At 45.5% G+C, this 15214-nt stretch overlaps 2 protein-coding genes across 2 annotated transcripts; both read left to right on the plus strand.

Annotated features, from left to right (window-relative positions):
* Window positions 1–3267: 3267 nt before the first annotated feature.
* On the plus strand, window positions 3268–4288 carry LOC136515873 (uncharacterized). The gene is made up of 2 exons (XM_066509339.1): window positions 3268–3760; window positions 3870–4288. The coding sequence occupies exons 1-2, from the start codon at window positions 3268–3270 to the stop codon at window positions 4286–4288; spliced, it is 912 nt and encodes a 303-aa protein (XP_066365436.1).
* A 686-nt stretch (window positions 4289–4974) lies between these two features.
* On the plus strand, window positions 4975–10406 carry LOC136516961 (ATP-dependent zinc metalloprotease FTSH 8, mitochondrial). The gene is made up of 8 exons (XM_066510467.1): window positions 4975–5246; window positions 5353–5569; window positions 5656–5730; window positions 6058–6191; window positions 6812–7297; window positions 7541–8308; window positions 8486–8713; window positions 9296–10406. The coding sequence occupies exons 1-8, from the start codon at window positions 5184–5186 to the stop codon at window positions 9770–9772; spliced, it is 2448 nt and encodes an 815-aa protein (XP_066366564.1). The 5' UTR covers window positions 4975–5183; the 3' UTR covers window positions 9773–10406.
* The last annotated feature ends 4808 nt before the right edge of the window (window positions 10407–15214 follow it).

The raw sequence follows: 15214 nt of genomic DNA on the forward strand, positions 1-15214 counted from the left end.
TATTAGAATTATCTCAAGTGTATACTTAGAGAAGATTCTAAAGAAATAAAGTATATATGTGAGTAAACTTGCACCTGTTCCTATAGTAAAGGGTAATAGTTTTGGGAACTTCCAGTGTTCCAAGAACCAATGTGAGATCGATCAAAAGGACGTCCTATATGCTTCAGCTGTTGGAAGCTTAATGAATGCTTATAAGTAAGAACTTATCCTGACATAGTTCATGTATCCGGGATGTTTTGGCAGAAGTCTAGTCCAGATATAGATCACTAGAATGGAGTTGAGAATGTTTTGCAATTGTGCAAAGATTTATAGGCCTCATGGTGAGTAAGAAAGAATAAATACTCTTAAATAGTTGTGGGTACAAATGTTAAATTTTGGCGAGATGTTTAGTGAAACCCATATAGTAGCTAACACTCACGGTTGGAGTTTTATTGTGGAAAAGCTCCAAAGAAACATTTGTGGTGTCATCAATGATGCATACCTATAGTATAGCTTGTCATGAGGCTTAAAGGACAGGCGAAATGGTTAAAAGAACTTACATCCGGAATTGATAATGGTATACAACAGCAATAACCATTTAAGTAGTTCTCTCCTATAACAACAGGTCAAGTGTGCTGCCAAACACATTGACGTTAAAGTTATACGTTGTGAAGGAGAAAGTCCGGAATCATACTAAAAGTATTGAACATAAAAGTAACAAGCAAGTGCTTGCGGATCCGCGTACAAAAGACTTACCACCCAGTGTGTTTAGATAACACACAATCGACATGGGTTTATGGTATAGCCTATGATTTTCGGACAATAAAGGGCCCAAAGTTAAAAAATCTGTTTCAGAACAGAGACGTGTATTGTAGCTGTTAAGTCTATCGGCGATTGACCGTGACGATGAAGCATGCTCTATGCACTAATCTATGATGGAACAAATAAAAGTGAAAGGGATTAAAGTCAAAGTTTAAAGTTAAAGTATGGGTTGAGATCAAGGGGGGGAATGTTAGAATTGATCTCATCCGTCTTGACCCAACGGTCGAGACGGACCCCTTGACCGCGTCATGATCGGGGACGCCCAACCATCTAGTGGCTGGTGGGCCCCCGTCGCACAGTGCCTATATAGAGGAGGTGGGGCAAACGGCTCGCGATACGAGGTTCACTATCGCCGCCACAACCCCACCGTCTAACCCTAGTCCGATCGAGATGGAGGCACTGCTAGCGGCGGGAAGCGCCACTGCCTTTGCCACCACCAACCTCTTCACCGACACCCTTTCGTCACCTACACCGACCGTCGCTCCGCGTGCGTAGAGCTTCACCGACGAACCAGCGATGGCAGGGAGCTCCTCCAACCCCTCCGACGGTCAGATGCTCCTACATCTCCCTCTCTCTCTGTCTCCTTCTCCCGAAGCAAGCTCTAGGTATATTTGATTCAATTGGTAAAGATATCACCCTCTGATCTACACCTAGATGATCTAAAGACCGCTAACAAGGCAGTGTCCATTTGCGGCTTCACTGATTTGGGGTTCATTGGCCTTCCATATACATGGGATAATCGTCAGGAGGCTGACCACAATGTGAAGGTGAGGCTCGATCGTGGGTTGGTGACCACCAGGGTTTTCAATTTCGGTATTGCAAAAATTTCGGCAACCACCGAAACTACCGAATTTCGTGAAATTCGGCCGAATTTTCGGCGATTTTTTTTAGAGACTAGCACATGAAGTATGTTTTTTCTAAAAAAAAATATTTAAATCTAAACAAATATTAGTATGATTTATGACTACACATCTATTGGTTACAAAAATATGCAATATAAACAATACAAAATTGAGTCTAAAGTTATATAACACATGTATTAGTGTATTACAAAATTTCGGATTTTTCTTTCGGCCACCACCGAAATTACCGAATTTCGCGAAATTTCGCCGAAATTTTGAACCCTGGTGACCACACCCTTTCTGGATATGTTCAGAGAAGTGAAGGTGTGGCATATTCAGAACACGATATCGGATCACTGTGGATTAGTGGTGGAGTGCATGGAGCATTAGCTATCTAGGAGACAGAGAAAGCAGATTTTTTGGTACGAGAACATGTGGCAGCGAGACCCAAGCTATATGGCGCTCATTCGTGATGCTTGGGGGCTGCAATCAAAAGTTTTACCGCTGGGAGGCGTGCAAGGAAAACTGAAAGAAGTTCAGTCCAAACTGCAAGATTGGGACTGCAATGTTTTTGGTTCAGTCAAGAAAACCTTAGCACGGCTGCGATGTGAGTTGGAGGACGAGAGAGGGCGCTCCATCCGTTCGGGACCCTCTTGAAGAGAAAAACAAATTATGGAGCAAATTTCTCAAATGCTCTCCAGGGAGGAGATTATGGAGAAGCAAAGAGCGAGAGTTGACTGGCTAAGAGATGGTGATCGGAACACTGCTCTTTTTCAGGCTAAGTCTCGAGCACGGGCACAGCGGAATAAAATCTCTACGCTGAAAAGGGAGGATGGGTCAGTGGCAGTGCAGCAGGAAGAGTTGGAAGAGGTTGCTCTGGATTTTTACAAGCAACTTTTTTCAGCGCAAGATGAGTTGGAGCCGAACCTGATCCTAGAGCATGTGCCAAGGAAGATCACAGAGGAGATGAATGAACGGTTGATGAGACCTTTTGTGACAGATGAAGTGGAACGAGCTCTTCAGATGATGAAAGCGAGTAAGGCCCCAGGGCCGGACGGTTTCACTGCAGGGTTCTATCAATTGCATTGGGATTTGATGGGCAACAGTATAACGGCTGCTGTGTTGGAGTTCTTGAATGGTGGTGTGATGCCGGATACTCTAAATCATACCACTATTGCACTAATTCCTAAGACCAGGAGCCCCCAAGAAATGAAGGAGTATAGACCCATATCCCTCTGCAATGTCTTATACAAACTTTGTTCAAAGGTGTTAGCTCTACGGCTGCGTCAGTTCCTAGATGAAATCATTGTCGAGGAACAAAGTGCTTTCGTACCTGGACGTTTGATAACAGACAATGTTTTGATTGCCTATGAGTGTATACATTATCTGAAAAGAAAGAAAGGAAAGTCAGGGGCTTGCGCTATTAAGCTGGATATGGTGAAAGCTTATGCAGCCTGTTCGGTTGGCTGGTTCGTATCGTTGCTGGTTCGTGAAGAAGTACTGCTGGCTGTTTTGTGTGAGAGAAAAATACTGTTCCGGCTGGAAATTTACGATCGTTTACGACAAGCCACAGCCAAACGAACAAGCTGATGATCGTGTGGAATGGGATTATTTAAAAGGCATCATGGTGAAACTTGGGTTCCACACAGACTTTGTCAATCTGATAAAGAAGCGTGCCAGCACTACTTGGCGTGCAATCTTGGCGGGTAGGGAGTCCTTGCAGCATGGTTTGATCAGACGTGTATGCAATGGGGCTTCATCCGAGATTTGGGGGCATCGGTGGATCTCTGATCATTTTGGAGCTAGGCCGATCACCCCCAGGCAGGAGGAGGATATGTTGAATGTCTCTGAACTGTTGACAGAGAATGGAACATGGAATGGGGAACTTATTCGGAATCGGTTTTTGCCAATAGATGCACAAGCAATTCTTCGGAAGCCGATAGGAAGGAATGAGCAGGATTTCTGGGTTTGGGACCGTGAGAAATTTGGGGTTTACACAGTCAAGTCCGCCTATAAGCTGCTCTTTGAAAAGAAGAATGAGGTAGCTAACTCTCAGCAGCCGGCTCTTCGAATGATGCAATCTGGAAGGCAGTCTGGAAGTTACAAGTCCCCCCAAGGTGAAGGTTTTCTGGTGGAGAGTCCTTCATGAATTTTTACCGGCTCGACAAATCCTTTGGAGACGACACATTGAACCTGTGACGAATTGTGAAACCTGTGGAGCACCAGAAGAGTCAATAAGACATTTTCTACTAGACTGCACTGTGGCCAAGGATTTTTGGTCCCAAACAAGATTGGCTGCAGGGGTTAAGATACCGAGCTTGCAAACAACCACCTGGGCCTCTGATCTGATGTCTGACATATGCACTAAACGTGAACAACCAGTCATCCTTTGTGGCATGTGGGCTCTCTGGATGATGCGCAACAAGCGGCGTCATGGTGAGCAGTCGATGACAATACAGCAAGCGGCACTATGGGCAAGGGATACGGCCTTCGATCTCTGGCAATTGGTGCACAAGCCGGAGCCTCGAGAGCCGGTGTCTGTCGCGCCGGGCTGGAAGCCGCCGGAGTCAGGCTGGGTGAAAGTTAATACCGATGCAGCGTTTCATGCGGGCAGAAAGGAAGGAGCGACAGCAAGTATTATTTGAGATCATCATGGAGGTTTTCATGCGGCACAAGCGCAGTGGTATGATCACTGCTTAGATGTGTGCACAATGGAAGCAATGGCGTGCCGTGATGGATTGATGCTGGCTGTACAATTGGGGCTACAGCGGATTGCTTTGGAGACTGATAGCCTGGAGCTAGTTCAGCTATGGAAGGAGTCACAAAGGTCCGTCGTTGATCCGGTATTGCAGGAGATAGATCAAATTAGACTTGCCTTTCACGAATTTTCTTTTTCTCATGTTAGTAGAAATTGTAATAAGATTGCACATTTGTTAGCCAAGCAGGTCACTAGTACAAATCGCTCAGAGAGGTGGCATGTAACTCCAGCGTTTGCTAGTGATTTGATCTTTAATGAGGCCTCGGCCGGTTGAGTTATTCAGTCTGTTCGCTTTGGTTTCAGCCGGAGCTTATCAGTCAGTTAATAGTATTTTTCTCTCACAACAAACCAGCATTAGCCAGCTTAAATCAGTTCAGAAACCAACCAGCGAACAGCCCGATTGAAAGGCAAGTTTTACACCTAAAAAAAAGGCAAGTTTTACACCTAAAAAAAAAAGCCTCTTCCACTTCTCTGCAAGTTGCAAACCAGCTTCCCGAGTACCCAGCAGGCCAGCACCAACCAACCTCGACCGAGTTCCTCTTTTCTGCTTTAAGAAATCCATCAGCGTTTCTTCCTTTCTTGGGAAACAAGCAGCCTGTTCGTTTCCCACGGTCACTCGCCGCCGCGGCGTTTCCCTCGTCCTCATCACAACACAACAGAGCCAGAAAAATCTCAGAACGCATCTCTAGTGCTTCGGCCTCGACGCGACCTCCCCTCCACTCGCGGATCCGGACGGCCCGGCCCCTCCGCCCTCCCATGCGCACGGCGCCGCCGCGGCCGACATGACGCTCGCCTCCCTCGCCCGCGCCCTTGGCCGGTCCGCGCGCTCCTCCCGGCCGCGCCAGGTGAGTCTCCCCCACTTATCCCTCCTCCCTTGCCCTCTATCCTCTCGCGCTCATCCGCCCCGCCCCGGTGGGGAACGGATGTCTGACCTTCCGCTGTTCCTTTTAGGGTTTCCAGCTCGGGGGCCTCCGGCAGCCGCCCGCGCCGCCGCTACCGCCGCCTGTCCACGGCGGTGAGGGCGGGGCGATAGGATTTGTCCGCAGCTACTTGACTGCGGCATCGTCGGCAGCTCTTGGGAAGCCCGCCGCGGGCAAGACTGCGGATTGGAGATACATCCTTGCCAGCCCACAGTTCCGACGCCTCTTCTCGGACGAGTCCAAGAAGAGTACGTTCCTCTTTTTTTTTTATGAGATTATTATCAATGGGTTTGGTGGCTCTGGTTCTGAAAGGGTGCTCCTTTTCTGATTTTAGACTACGAGAACTACTACCCGAAGGGTAAGAAGGAGGTGCCGAAAGGAGATGGGAGTAACAAGTCTGAATCGAAGCGTAAGTTTCCCTCGTGCTTCACTTGTTTGTGTAGAGGAGGGTAGCCATGTTATGGATGTAAATATCATAGCTTTTCATGCGCCCATAGTAAATGGAATTGGTGCATATTATTTGAGTTGACTAACAAGATGGACGACTAACGTGTGGTTTGTTGATTTACTTTTTGCTCCAACTGCTTTGTTGAATTGTTATACCAGCTATAATTTATAAATAGCTCTTGGAGTAGAAATGTATAATGATTTATGCACACTGTGCTCCGATGTGTGTTTTCGTGACATCAGTGCTAACTATTTCACTTTTGATGAAATTCAATCTTGTGGTGTGCAGAGGAATCCAATACAGATGAAGGATGGAACTTCCAGGAGAATGCTATGAAACACCTGCAGAATTTCCTTGCACCTCTATTGATTCTTGGCCTGATGCTATCATCCATGTCATCTAGCACCGCAGACCAAAAGGAGGTGATTAATTTCCTACTCTGTATCTCTGTTGGGAATAGTTCTGCAAGTTGATAGTTTCATTTGTTCCTTTTATGGTAAGCTATCTTTGTTGGGCTATGTTTAATCCCCTAAGAACTGGTAATCTATGTATGTTTGTTCTGTTCATACTTGCATAATTTGTTTGCCAAACTTCAAGGAAATGGAGAAAAAAGACTACACCACCATAGGCATTAAAAGGCTAAGCACTGTATTTAAATTTGTGCCCCCATCAGCTTTCCCAGGATTAGTAGTAAGCTATGAGAAACACCAAGGAGTAGGACCATAAGAGACAAAGATCTTAGAGACGATTTGCTATTGCAGAGTAACCTTTATGTAATTCACTGGCCTAAATTGAAGTTCTTTTCATCGATCCTCTTGTGCTGATGCATGGGAGAATTGTTAGTTTGCTACTATTTGCTTTGTGCTTGAAGTTTCCTTTCCTAGCCTTTGAATGTGAATGCAATATTGGGAACTCATTGTTTTCTGTAATGGACAACTGTCCAACAATATTGTTTCATGTAAACATATATGTTCCCTTTTAAGTGTACATACTATATAGTATAATGGTTCATTACAATATCTTTTGTATCAAACATCTGCAGATAAGCTTCCAAGAGTTCAAGAACAAGTTACTAGAACCTGGTTTAGTTGATCGCATTGTTGTCTCAAATAAATCAGTAGCGAAGGTCTACATCAGGAATTCACCTCTTCCAAAGAGCCAAGGCCAAAATAGTGATACCCATATTTCTACCACTGATGTTCCAGGCAAGCCTGCTCCCAGGAGATGCAAGTATTACTTCAATATTGGTAGTGTTGATTCCTTTGAAGAAAAGTTAGAGGAAGCCCAGGAAGCTTTGGGAATAGATCCACATGATTTTGTCCCAGTAACTTATGTTGCTGAAGTAAATTGGTTCCAAGAAGTTATGAGGTTTGCCCCAACAGCATTTCTTGTTGGTCTGATATATTTTATGGGAAAAAGGATGCAGAGTGGTTTCAATATTGGAGGTGGTCCTGGCAAAGGAAGAGGAGGTATTTTCAACATTGGGAAAGCTACAGTGACGAAGATGGACAAGAACTCCAAAAATAAGGTTTACTATTTCTTTTCTTACGTCACTCTGTTTTACTATTTCACTAGGTTATGTTTTTTATGTATGATTAAAAACAATCTGGCCCAAATGATTTTTCATGCACAGGCTAATTCTTGACCTATGATAACTCCAATTGCTTAATTTTGTGGTAGCTTTATTTACCCTTTCCTTAAAAAATAAAGCAAGCTACATGAAATTCCTGGATGTGTCTTTTCACTAACGCTTACTTTTCTGTTGGTCCAGGTGTTTTTTAAGGATGTAGCCGGTTGTGACGAAGCAAAACAAGAAATAATGGAGTTTGTGCATTTCCTTAAAAATCCCAAGAAGTATGAAGATTTGGGAGCTAAAATACCCAAAGGTGCTCTACTTGTAGGCCCTCCTGGGACAGGGAAGACTTTGCTTGCCAAAGCTACGGCAGGAGAGTCTGGTGTGCCATTTTTGTCTATTTCTGGTTCAGATTTCATGGAAATGTTTGTTGGTGTTGGACCATCCAGGGTACGGAACTTGTTCCAAGAAGCTAGGCAGTGTGCTCCCAGTATTGTATTCATTGACGAAATCGATGCTATTGGTCGTGCAAGAGGGCGTGGAGGTTTTTCAGGTTCAAATGATGAACGTGAGAGTACTTTGAACCAGCTGCTTGTAGAGATGGATGGATTTGGAACAACTGCTGGTGTTGTTGTTATTGCTGGGACAAATAGACCTGACATCCTGGATAAGGCATTATTAAGGCCAGGAAGATTTGATCGCCAGATAACAATTGACAAGCCAGATATAAAGGGTCGTGATCAAATATTCCGCATATATCTTAAAAAGCTTAAGCTGGACAACGAACCATCATTTTATTCGCAAAGGCTAGCTGCCTTGACACCTGGATTTGCAGGAGCTGACATTGCTAATGTTTGTAATGAAGCTGCTTTAATTGCTGCGAGAAGCGACGAAGCTCAGATTACCATGCAGCATTTTGAGTCTGCGATTGATAGGATTATTGGTGGTTTAGAGAAGAAAAATAGGGTAAGATCAGTAGTATAACCTATGAAGCTGATTTGTGAGATTTGTTTCAACGTCTTACTTTTGGATCCTAATTAAGTAACTTGGCAGCCTTCTTTTTCTATGTAATGTCATTCTTTTTGTACATGTAATTACTTTTATTCCTTATTCTGGCCTCTGAGCATGTTAACCCTTTTGCAGGTCATTAGCAAACTGGAGCGCCGTACCGTTGCTTACCATGAATCTGGACATGCCGTTGCTGGATGGTTCTTGGAGCATGCAGAGCCTCTTCTGAAAGTTACAATTGTTCCTCGTGGAACAGCTGCTTTAGGCTTTGCACAGTATGTCCCAAATGAAAATCTTTTGATGACAAAAGAGCAGCTTTTTGATATGACATGCATGACATTAGGTGGCCGAGCTGCAGAGGAGGTACTTTTTCTTTATTCATATCTTATTTTTGCTGATGTTTTATGATAAATAGCCAGGATTCATGGATGTTTCTCTTATACTGTTAAATATATACTAACCAATTCAAGCCATTATAATGTTTGAATAGAGTGAATGGGCTGTTATTTTGAACTTCCTACATTCGACATGGACATTAATTATGGCCTGCTTCCTTGATATTATCGCCACTTAAATTATGATCAGATCATATGAATATGTTCATAGTTGTCAATTTAGTAGAAAAATTATAATTCATTTGTTAACTCAGGATACTGCATCATGTAAACTTTTGATTGCATTTTAAGGGGACCAGAAGACGATAATATTTTCCATTATCTCCTCTGCCCATGTGATAAACACGTCGATACCATTACATTTATCAAATTGGTTGCCATCTAAATATTGTATATGATCTCAAGTTGTTACTTCAAGACATCGTAGAAATAATAATCAGTTCCCTGTGTTCCAATGTCTTATGTTGGGATATCTGTTTATTTCACAGTATTATCACCAGAAATTGTTATAAGTGTATTGTTGAAAGGCGCTAATTGAGCTTTGTTTCAGGTTTTGATTGGCAAAATCTCAACTGGTGCTCAGAATGACTTGGAGAAAGTTACCAAAATGACATATGCACAGGTCGTCTTGTATGGTTTTAGTGAAAAGGTTGGGCTTCTATCCTTCCCTCAGAGGGATGATGGTTTTGAAATGACCAAGCCTTACAGTAATCAGACGGCATCCATCATCGATGATGAGGTCCGGGAATGGGTTGGCAAGGCCTATAAGAAAACAGTTGAATTGATAACAGAGCATAAGGAGCAAGTTGCGCAAATCGCAGAATTGCTGCTTGAGAAGGAAGTCCTACACCAGGACGATCTAACCAGGGTACTAGGAGAACGTCCATTCAAGGCACTGGAGCCAACCAACTACGACCTCTTTAAGCAAGGTTTCCAGGATGATGATGACAAGAGCCAAGCATCAGCAGAGAAAGCCGAGTTGCCTGATGACTCATCTCCCCCACTTGGTGAGGTTGTACCCACCTAGTTTTTTCCCCCCTCAAAGTTAGAGCTGTACATTGAGTGCTCATTCTCGATAGATTCTTGTTTGTTGTTTCACCATAAGAAAACTGTATAAATTAGCGCCCTCGCTGATTATGCCAATGTGGAAATGCATTTGGATTTTCACAAATGCATTTGGATGCCTTGGGCTCTTCATGGCATCAACAAATGTTCTGACAGTTTGTTCGCTTGTTGGTTTCAGTCAGGGCTTATCAGTCATAGTACAGTATTTTCCTCTCACAACAAACCAGCACCAGCCGGGCTTATCAGCCTAGAAACCAACCAGCGAACAAGCTGTGAATTTTGTATTCGAATGTTTTGAAAGATTCTGTCAGACTGGGGAGTTGGCGCAAAAAGTTTGATTGTCCTGTCTGAGGGCTTGGCTATCTGTAGCTGGTAACGAAAGTGGCTAAGATGGTGCCTGGAATCTGTGTGGAAGCTAATAGAAAGTAACAAGTCATTGACCTTTGAATTTTTATCAGGTAGCCACTGTGCTTACTTTGTTGGACAAGCACAAACATATTTGGACAAGGTTTTTGCATGTATACTACTACTTTCGTCCTAAAAAAACTTAATGTTTTGGGATTTTTAGTACAAATTGGTGCTCAACGTGAATTACCCATGTACCCTTATTTATTGAAGGTGAATAATACCAATTAAGCAATAAGCTTCTCATTAAAAAGGAATGCATGGAGTCCTGCAGATCACAATTTCAAGTTGATATGGACCCAATTTGTTGTCCAAAAGTTAAAACATAAGTTTTTTGGGATATTTTTTGAATCCTAGAACATAAAGTTAAGTTTTCTGATACAGAGGAGTACGTGAGAATTTTCATTCTGGAGGATAATTTAAATGACACCAGACATCACAAGGAGTAAAGCCTTGTAAATTTTGGGTATGATATTCACAAATGCACATCAGCAGGAGTATATACAGCCTTATAAATTTTGGGTATGATATTCACAAATGCAGTCCTAGTCCTAGTCCTACAACGCCTGTAGATGTACGTACGTATGGTGGAGATACCCAAAAAAAAAAAGGAGTATTTGGCTGATGGCCAGCGGCCCAGTACCCACTACGTCAGCTACGCAGACGCAACTACCATGGCTTGAGGTCTCTCGGCGGGCGAGCCGTCCAGTTGAGGACCGTCTGTCCGTTCTTCAAGAAGGCATCGTCACCGTGCGGGAGCCTGCGTGCGAGCCCGTTGAGTATCCGGTGGAACGCGTCGCCCGGCTGCGCGGGTTGCGGGAACAACACGGCGCGCTTCATCGCCGGACTCGCGAGGAGCCTGTTGGGTCCGAGATCCCACGGGTGGGTCGATGGTTTATTGCCGTTGTCGAACACACACACACACTCGCAACTGGAGATAGAAGAAGGAAGAAAAAATAGAGCACACGAACGTTGAAGAGAAGATAGTAAAACTGAACTTGCTCTTGAAAATTATATATATAACTCTACCCATCTAATACTAGTACACAGACATGCCAGTCTGCCATGCTGCTACATTGACTAGATTTGACAGTATGGCTGACTTTGGCGCCTGCCACTGCTATGGCTACAGTATAGCAGGGGAATCTTTCGGCCCCTGCCCCTACCGGGCTACAGTGCAGCAGCAGGGGAGCTCTTTCGGCGTCTGCCTCTGCCGCGCGTATAGGGAAACAACAGATTACTTTACAATTCTTTTTCTAATCCTGCTGCTAACCCTAGAACCTCCACCATGTCAATCATCTTCTTCAGCTCCGTGAACTGAAGACGACTGAGCGACTTGGTGAGGACGTCCGCGAGTTGCCGATTAGTTTCGACGAACTCGATGACGATCTGTCCTCCATCACACAGTCCCTAAGAAAGTGAAACTTGACATCGATGTGCTTACTCCGGTCATGGAGAGCCAGATTCTTCGCGAGGACGATGGTGAGCTGGTTGTCCACCATCAGTGCTGGTGGGTGAGCTTTCACATTGGTCAACTCGCCTAGCAGCCGGCGCAGCCACGTAGCTTGGCACGCCGCTGTGGCCGCCGCCACGTACTCTGCCTCGTACATGGACAGCACCACCACCTTCTGTTTCAGCGACAGCCATGAGATTGGAGTCGACCCGAGGAAGATGAGCACGCCAGAGGTGCTCTGCCATCCATCGATGTCCCCTGCAATGTCTGCATCGCTGAACACAGTGAGCTGCAGTCTACTTTCGCTGATCTTGGGGAAGATGATCCTCTGATCCACCGTCCCCTTGACATAGCGTAGCAGTCGCTTCACCGCGGCCCAGTGATCCCCTCGGGGATCCTCCATAAAGCGCCTGACGTAGCCCACGGCGAACGCGATTTCCGGCCTCGTGTGGACTAGGTAGCGCAGACTGCCGACGATGCTCTAGTAGAGTGTTGCATCTATCCTCGCCGCGGTAGTAGCCTTCGTCAACTTCAACCGCTCCTCCATCGGAGGCACGCAAGGCTTGCACTCAGCCATGCCGCTCCGCTCCAATGGCTTCGAGGCGTATGCGCTCTGATCAAGCGTAAGCGCCTTCTACCCCAATCTCACCACGATGCCGAGGTAGTAGGAGAGCGCGTCAAGATCGCTCATTTGAAAACGAGCCGCCATCTCGCGTTTGAAGCTGTCGATGTCCTCCGCACGTGCGCCGGTGACGATCAAGTCATCCACGTACACGCCGACGATGAGCTCCTCCTTCCTCCGTTGCCGCATGTAGAGAGCATGCTCGGTTGCGCATCATATGAACCTAAGCTCGGTCAGCGTGGCGTCAAGCTTGGCGTTCAACGCTCGCGGGGCCTCCCGCAGCCCATAGAGCGCCTTACGCAGTCGAAGCACCATGTGCTTCGCTCCCTTGACGATGAAACCCGGAGGTTGCCTAACAAAGACTATCTCCGCCAGCTTGTCGTTGAGGAAGACCGATTTTACGTTTAGGTGATGGACACGCCAGTCCTTCACTGCTGCCAAAGCTAGCAGCAGTCGGATAGACTGCATGCGCGCTACCGGCGCAAAGACTTTCTCGAAGTCAATGCCCTCTCATTGGACAAAGCCTCATGCGACGAGGCGCGTCTTATGCTTGACAATGGCCTCGCAGTCGTCCTGCTTGACCTTGTATACCCACTTCAGGCCAATCGGACGGCATCCAGGAGGTGGATCGACGAGTTCCCAAGTCTCGTTTTCCATGATCACCTTTATGTCCTCTAACATTGCCCATCGCTAATTTGCATCACACTCGGCCAACGTAAATGTGGGTGGTTCCTCTGCACTGATGAGAAGCAGCTCTTGGTCATTGAGCAGCCGACCCACCAGGCTTGAGGACCCTATGCCGCCAACGATGTCGTCCAGCCTGTGGAACCGCACCTCCTCACCGTCGTGGAAAGCATCTACGAACTTTGTGATGTCGTTTGGAGGTGAGGCGAACTCGATCAGCATGATGGAGTCCCATGTTTCGCCAGAGTGGTCGGCACAACACCTGGAGTGCTTGGCACCCTGCCTGCAGTGCTCGGCACTACTCCTGGACCGCTCGTCACCACTCTTGTAGTGGTTGGCACCACTGCATGAGTGCTCGGCACCAGTCTTGTAGTGGTCGGCACCACTGCAAGACCTCTCGGCTCTGCTACGGGAGCGTTCGGCACCTGTTCTGGAGTGGTCGGCACCCGTTCTGGAGTGGTCAGCACCACTCCTAATGTGCTTGGTACCCCTCCCAGAGTGCTCGGCATCCTTCTCGGAGTGCTCGGCTCTGTTGCTGAAGTGGTCTGCACCTCCTCTCCAGCATCTTCACCACTGTGGATGACCAAGTGCTCGACAACGAAGGTGCTGGGGAAGCCGCTAGCTTCCCCCGTGCCCGAACTGTCCCAGTTTGAAAGTGCATCTAGCCCTTTAGTGGGTTTTGGATGGTTGAATGACAACGTGATTAAAGGTCTAACCCGATTGTTAAGTGTGGACAGGTAATAGGATATCTCATAGGTACTTAATAAAAGCTAAAATGATGCATTGTTGTATAAAATAATCTAGTTTAAGCACAAGACAACAATGTAAATAGAATTCATGTAAAGGCTTATTTATTATGGGATTTCCATTTACTGTGTGAAAGCAAGCTCGTAAGAATTAATTAATAAGACATGAGGGTTTGCATATGGAATGGTTTCATATTTGAAGCTTGCTAAATTGAAATGAAAAAGATAACAATACAAATGAATGGTTGATTCAACATAAGATATGACTTGATGGCTTGAGATGGTGAAGATAGCAAGGAAAGGCTTCGAGGTACTAAGCAAGGGTGAAGGGCAATCGATGGCTTGACGGTCGAAGAACCTAGCTAGGGTGAAGAAGGGAGTACTTGCATTTAGTTGAGGTACTACTCAAGCTATGATGGTCATATTGATGTGGATGATCAAATCTATATTGGACAAGGTGTTTGAAGCGACTTGATGCATTTGGAGTTATTCATATTTGATGAATGGAATCAAGTCATGTGCTCAAGATGGCTATGCTCAAGTGACAAGATCAATATCAACATGTTGACACCCTTACTTGATGAAGATTGAAAGAGATGGCATTAATTCAAAAGAGGTCAACTCAAGCGGTTCAAAATAGGTATGCCGTACTATTAAGAGATGCATCGTGTTGATAGATAATGTTTCATAAGTGTTCAAGCCAACCCATGTGAGTTTTGAGTATTTGAGAGACAAAAGAGCTAACTGATTTTTTGCTGGTCTAGCAATACCAGACGTGTCCGATATTCATACCGGACATGTCCGGTATTTGCCCAGCGATGGTAAAATTGTTGTTCTTGGGTTAGTTCATCGGGAGTTCCGACATAAGTCGGGAGTTCCGACGGTCGGGAGTTCTGGCAATGGTCAAGAGTTCCGACGTCTCGCGCTTTAACTGACTTGGAGAGTTCACTGTGGTGGTCATACTGGACGTGTCCGGTATGGACGACCAGAGGCCAATGGCTAGTTTTCAAATGCCTTGAGAGTCGGGAGTTCCGATATAAGTCGGAAGTTCCGACGGTCAGAAGTTCCAGCATGAGTCGGGAGTTCCAACAACTCACTAACTTCAACTCAGTTACTTAGTTTTTAAATATGCTGAGGGTCGGGAGTTCCGACTGTCGGGAGTTCCAGCATTCATCGGGAGTTCCGACGCCTCACATTGGCACTGCAACTTAGTTACCGTTGGCGCAGTATAAATCATACCGGACGTGTCTAGTATCCGGTATGGCAATGGCTAGTTTTTTCAAGGGGGTTATAAATAAGTTCAAGCCTCCATGTTTGGAGGCTGCTGATTCTGCTGATACACATACACGTTTGAGCCTTGTCAACTCTCTTAAACCCTCTCTTAGTGAGTGTGTGATCCAAATAGCAAAATCTATTTGTGGGTTAAGAGAGAATTTGAAAAAGAGAGCAAGCCACCACTTGAGCACTTGTGCATATTGTTTATTTCATGATTTG

Source organism: Miscanthus floridulus, chromosome 17 (assembly GCF_019320115.1).
Source record: "Miscanthus floridulus cultivar M001 chromosome 17, ASM1932011v1, whole genome shotgun sequence".
In the NCBI taxonomy this organism is placed as follows: domain Eukaryota; kingdom Viridiplantae; phylum Streptophyta; class Magnoliopsida; order Poales; family Poaceae; genus Miscanthus; species Miscanthus floridulus.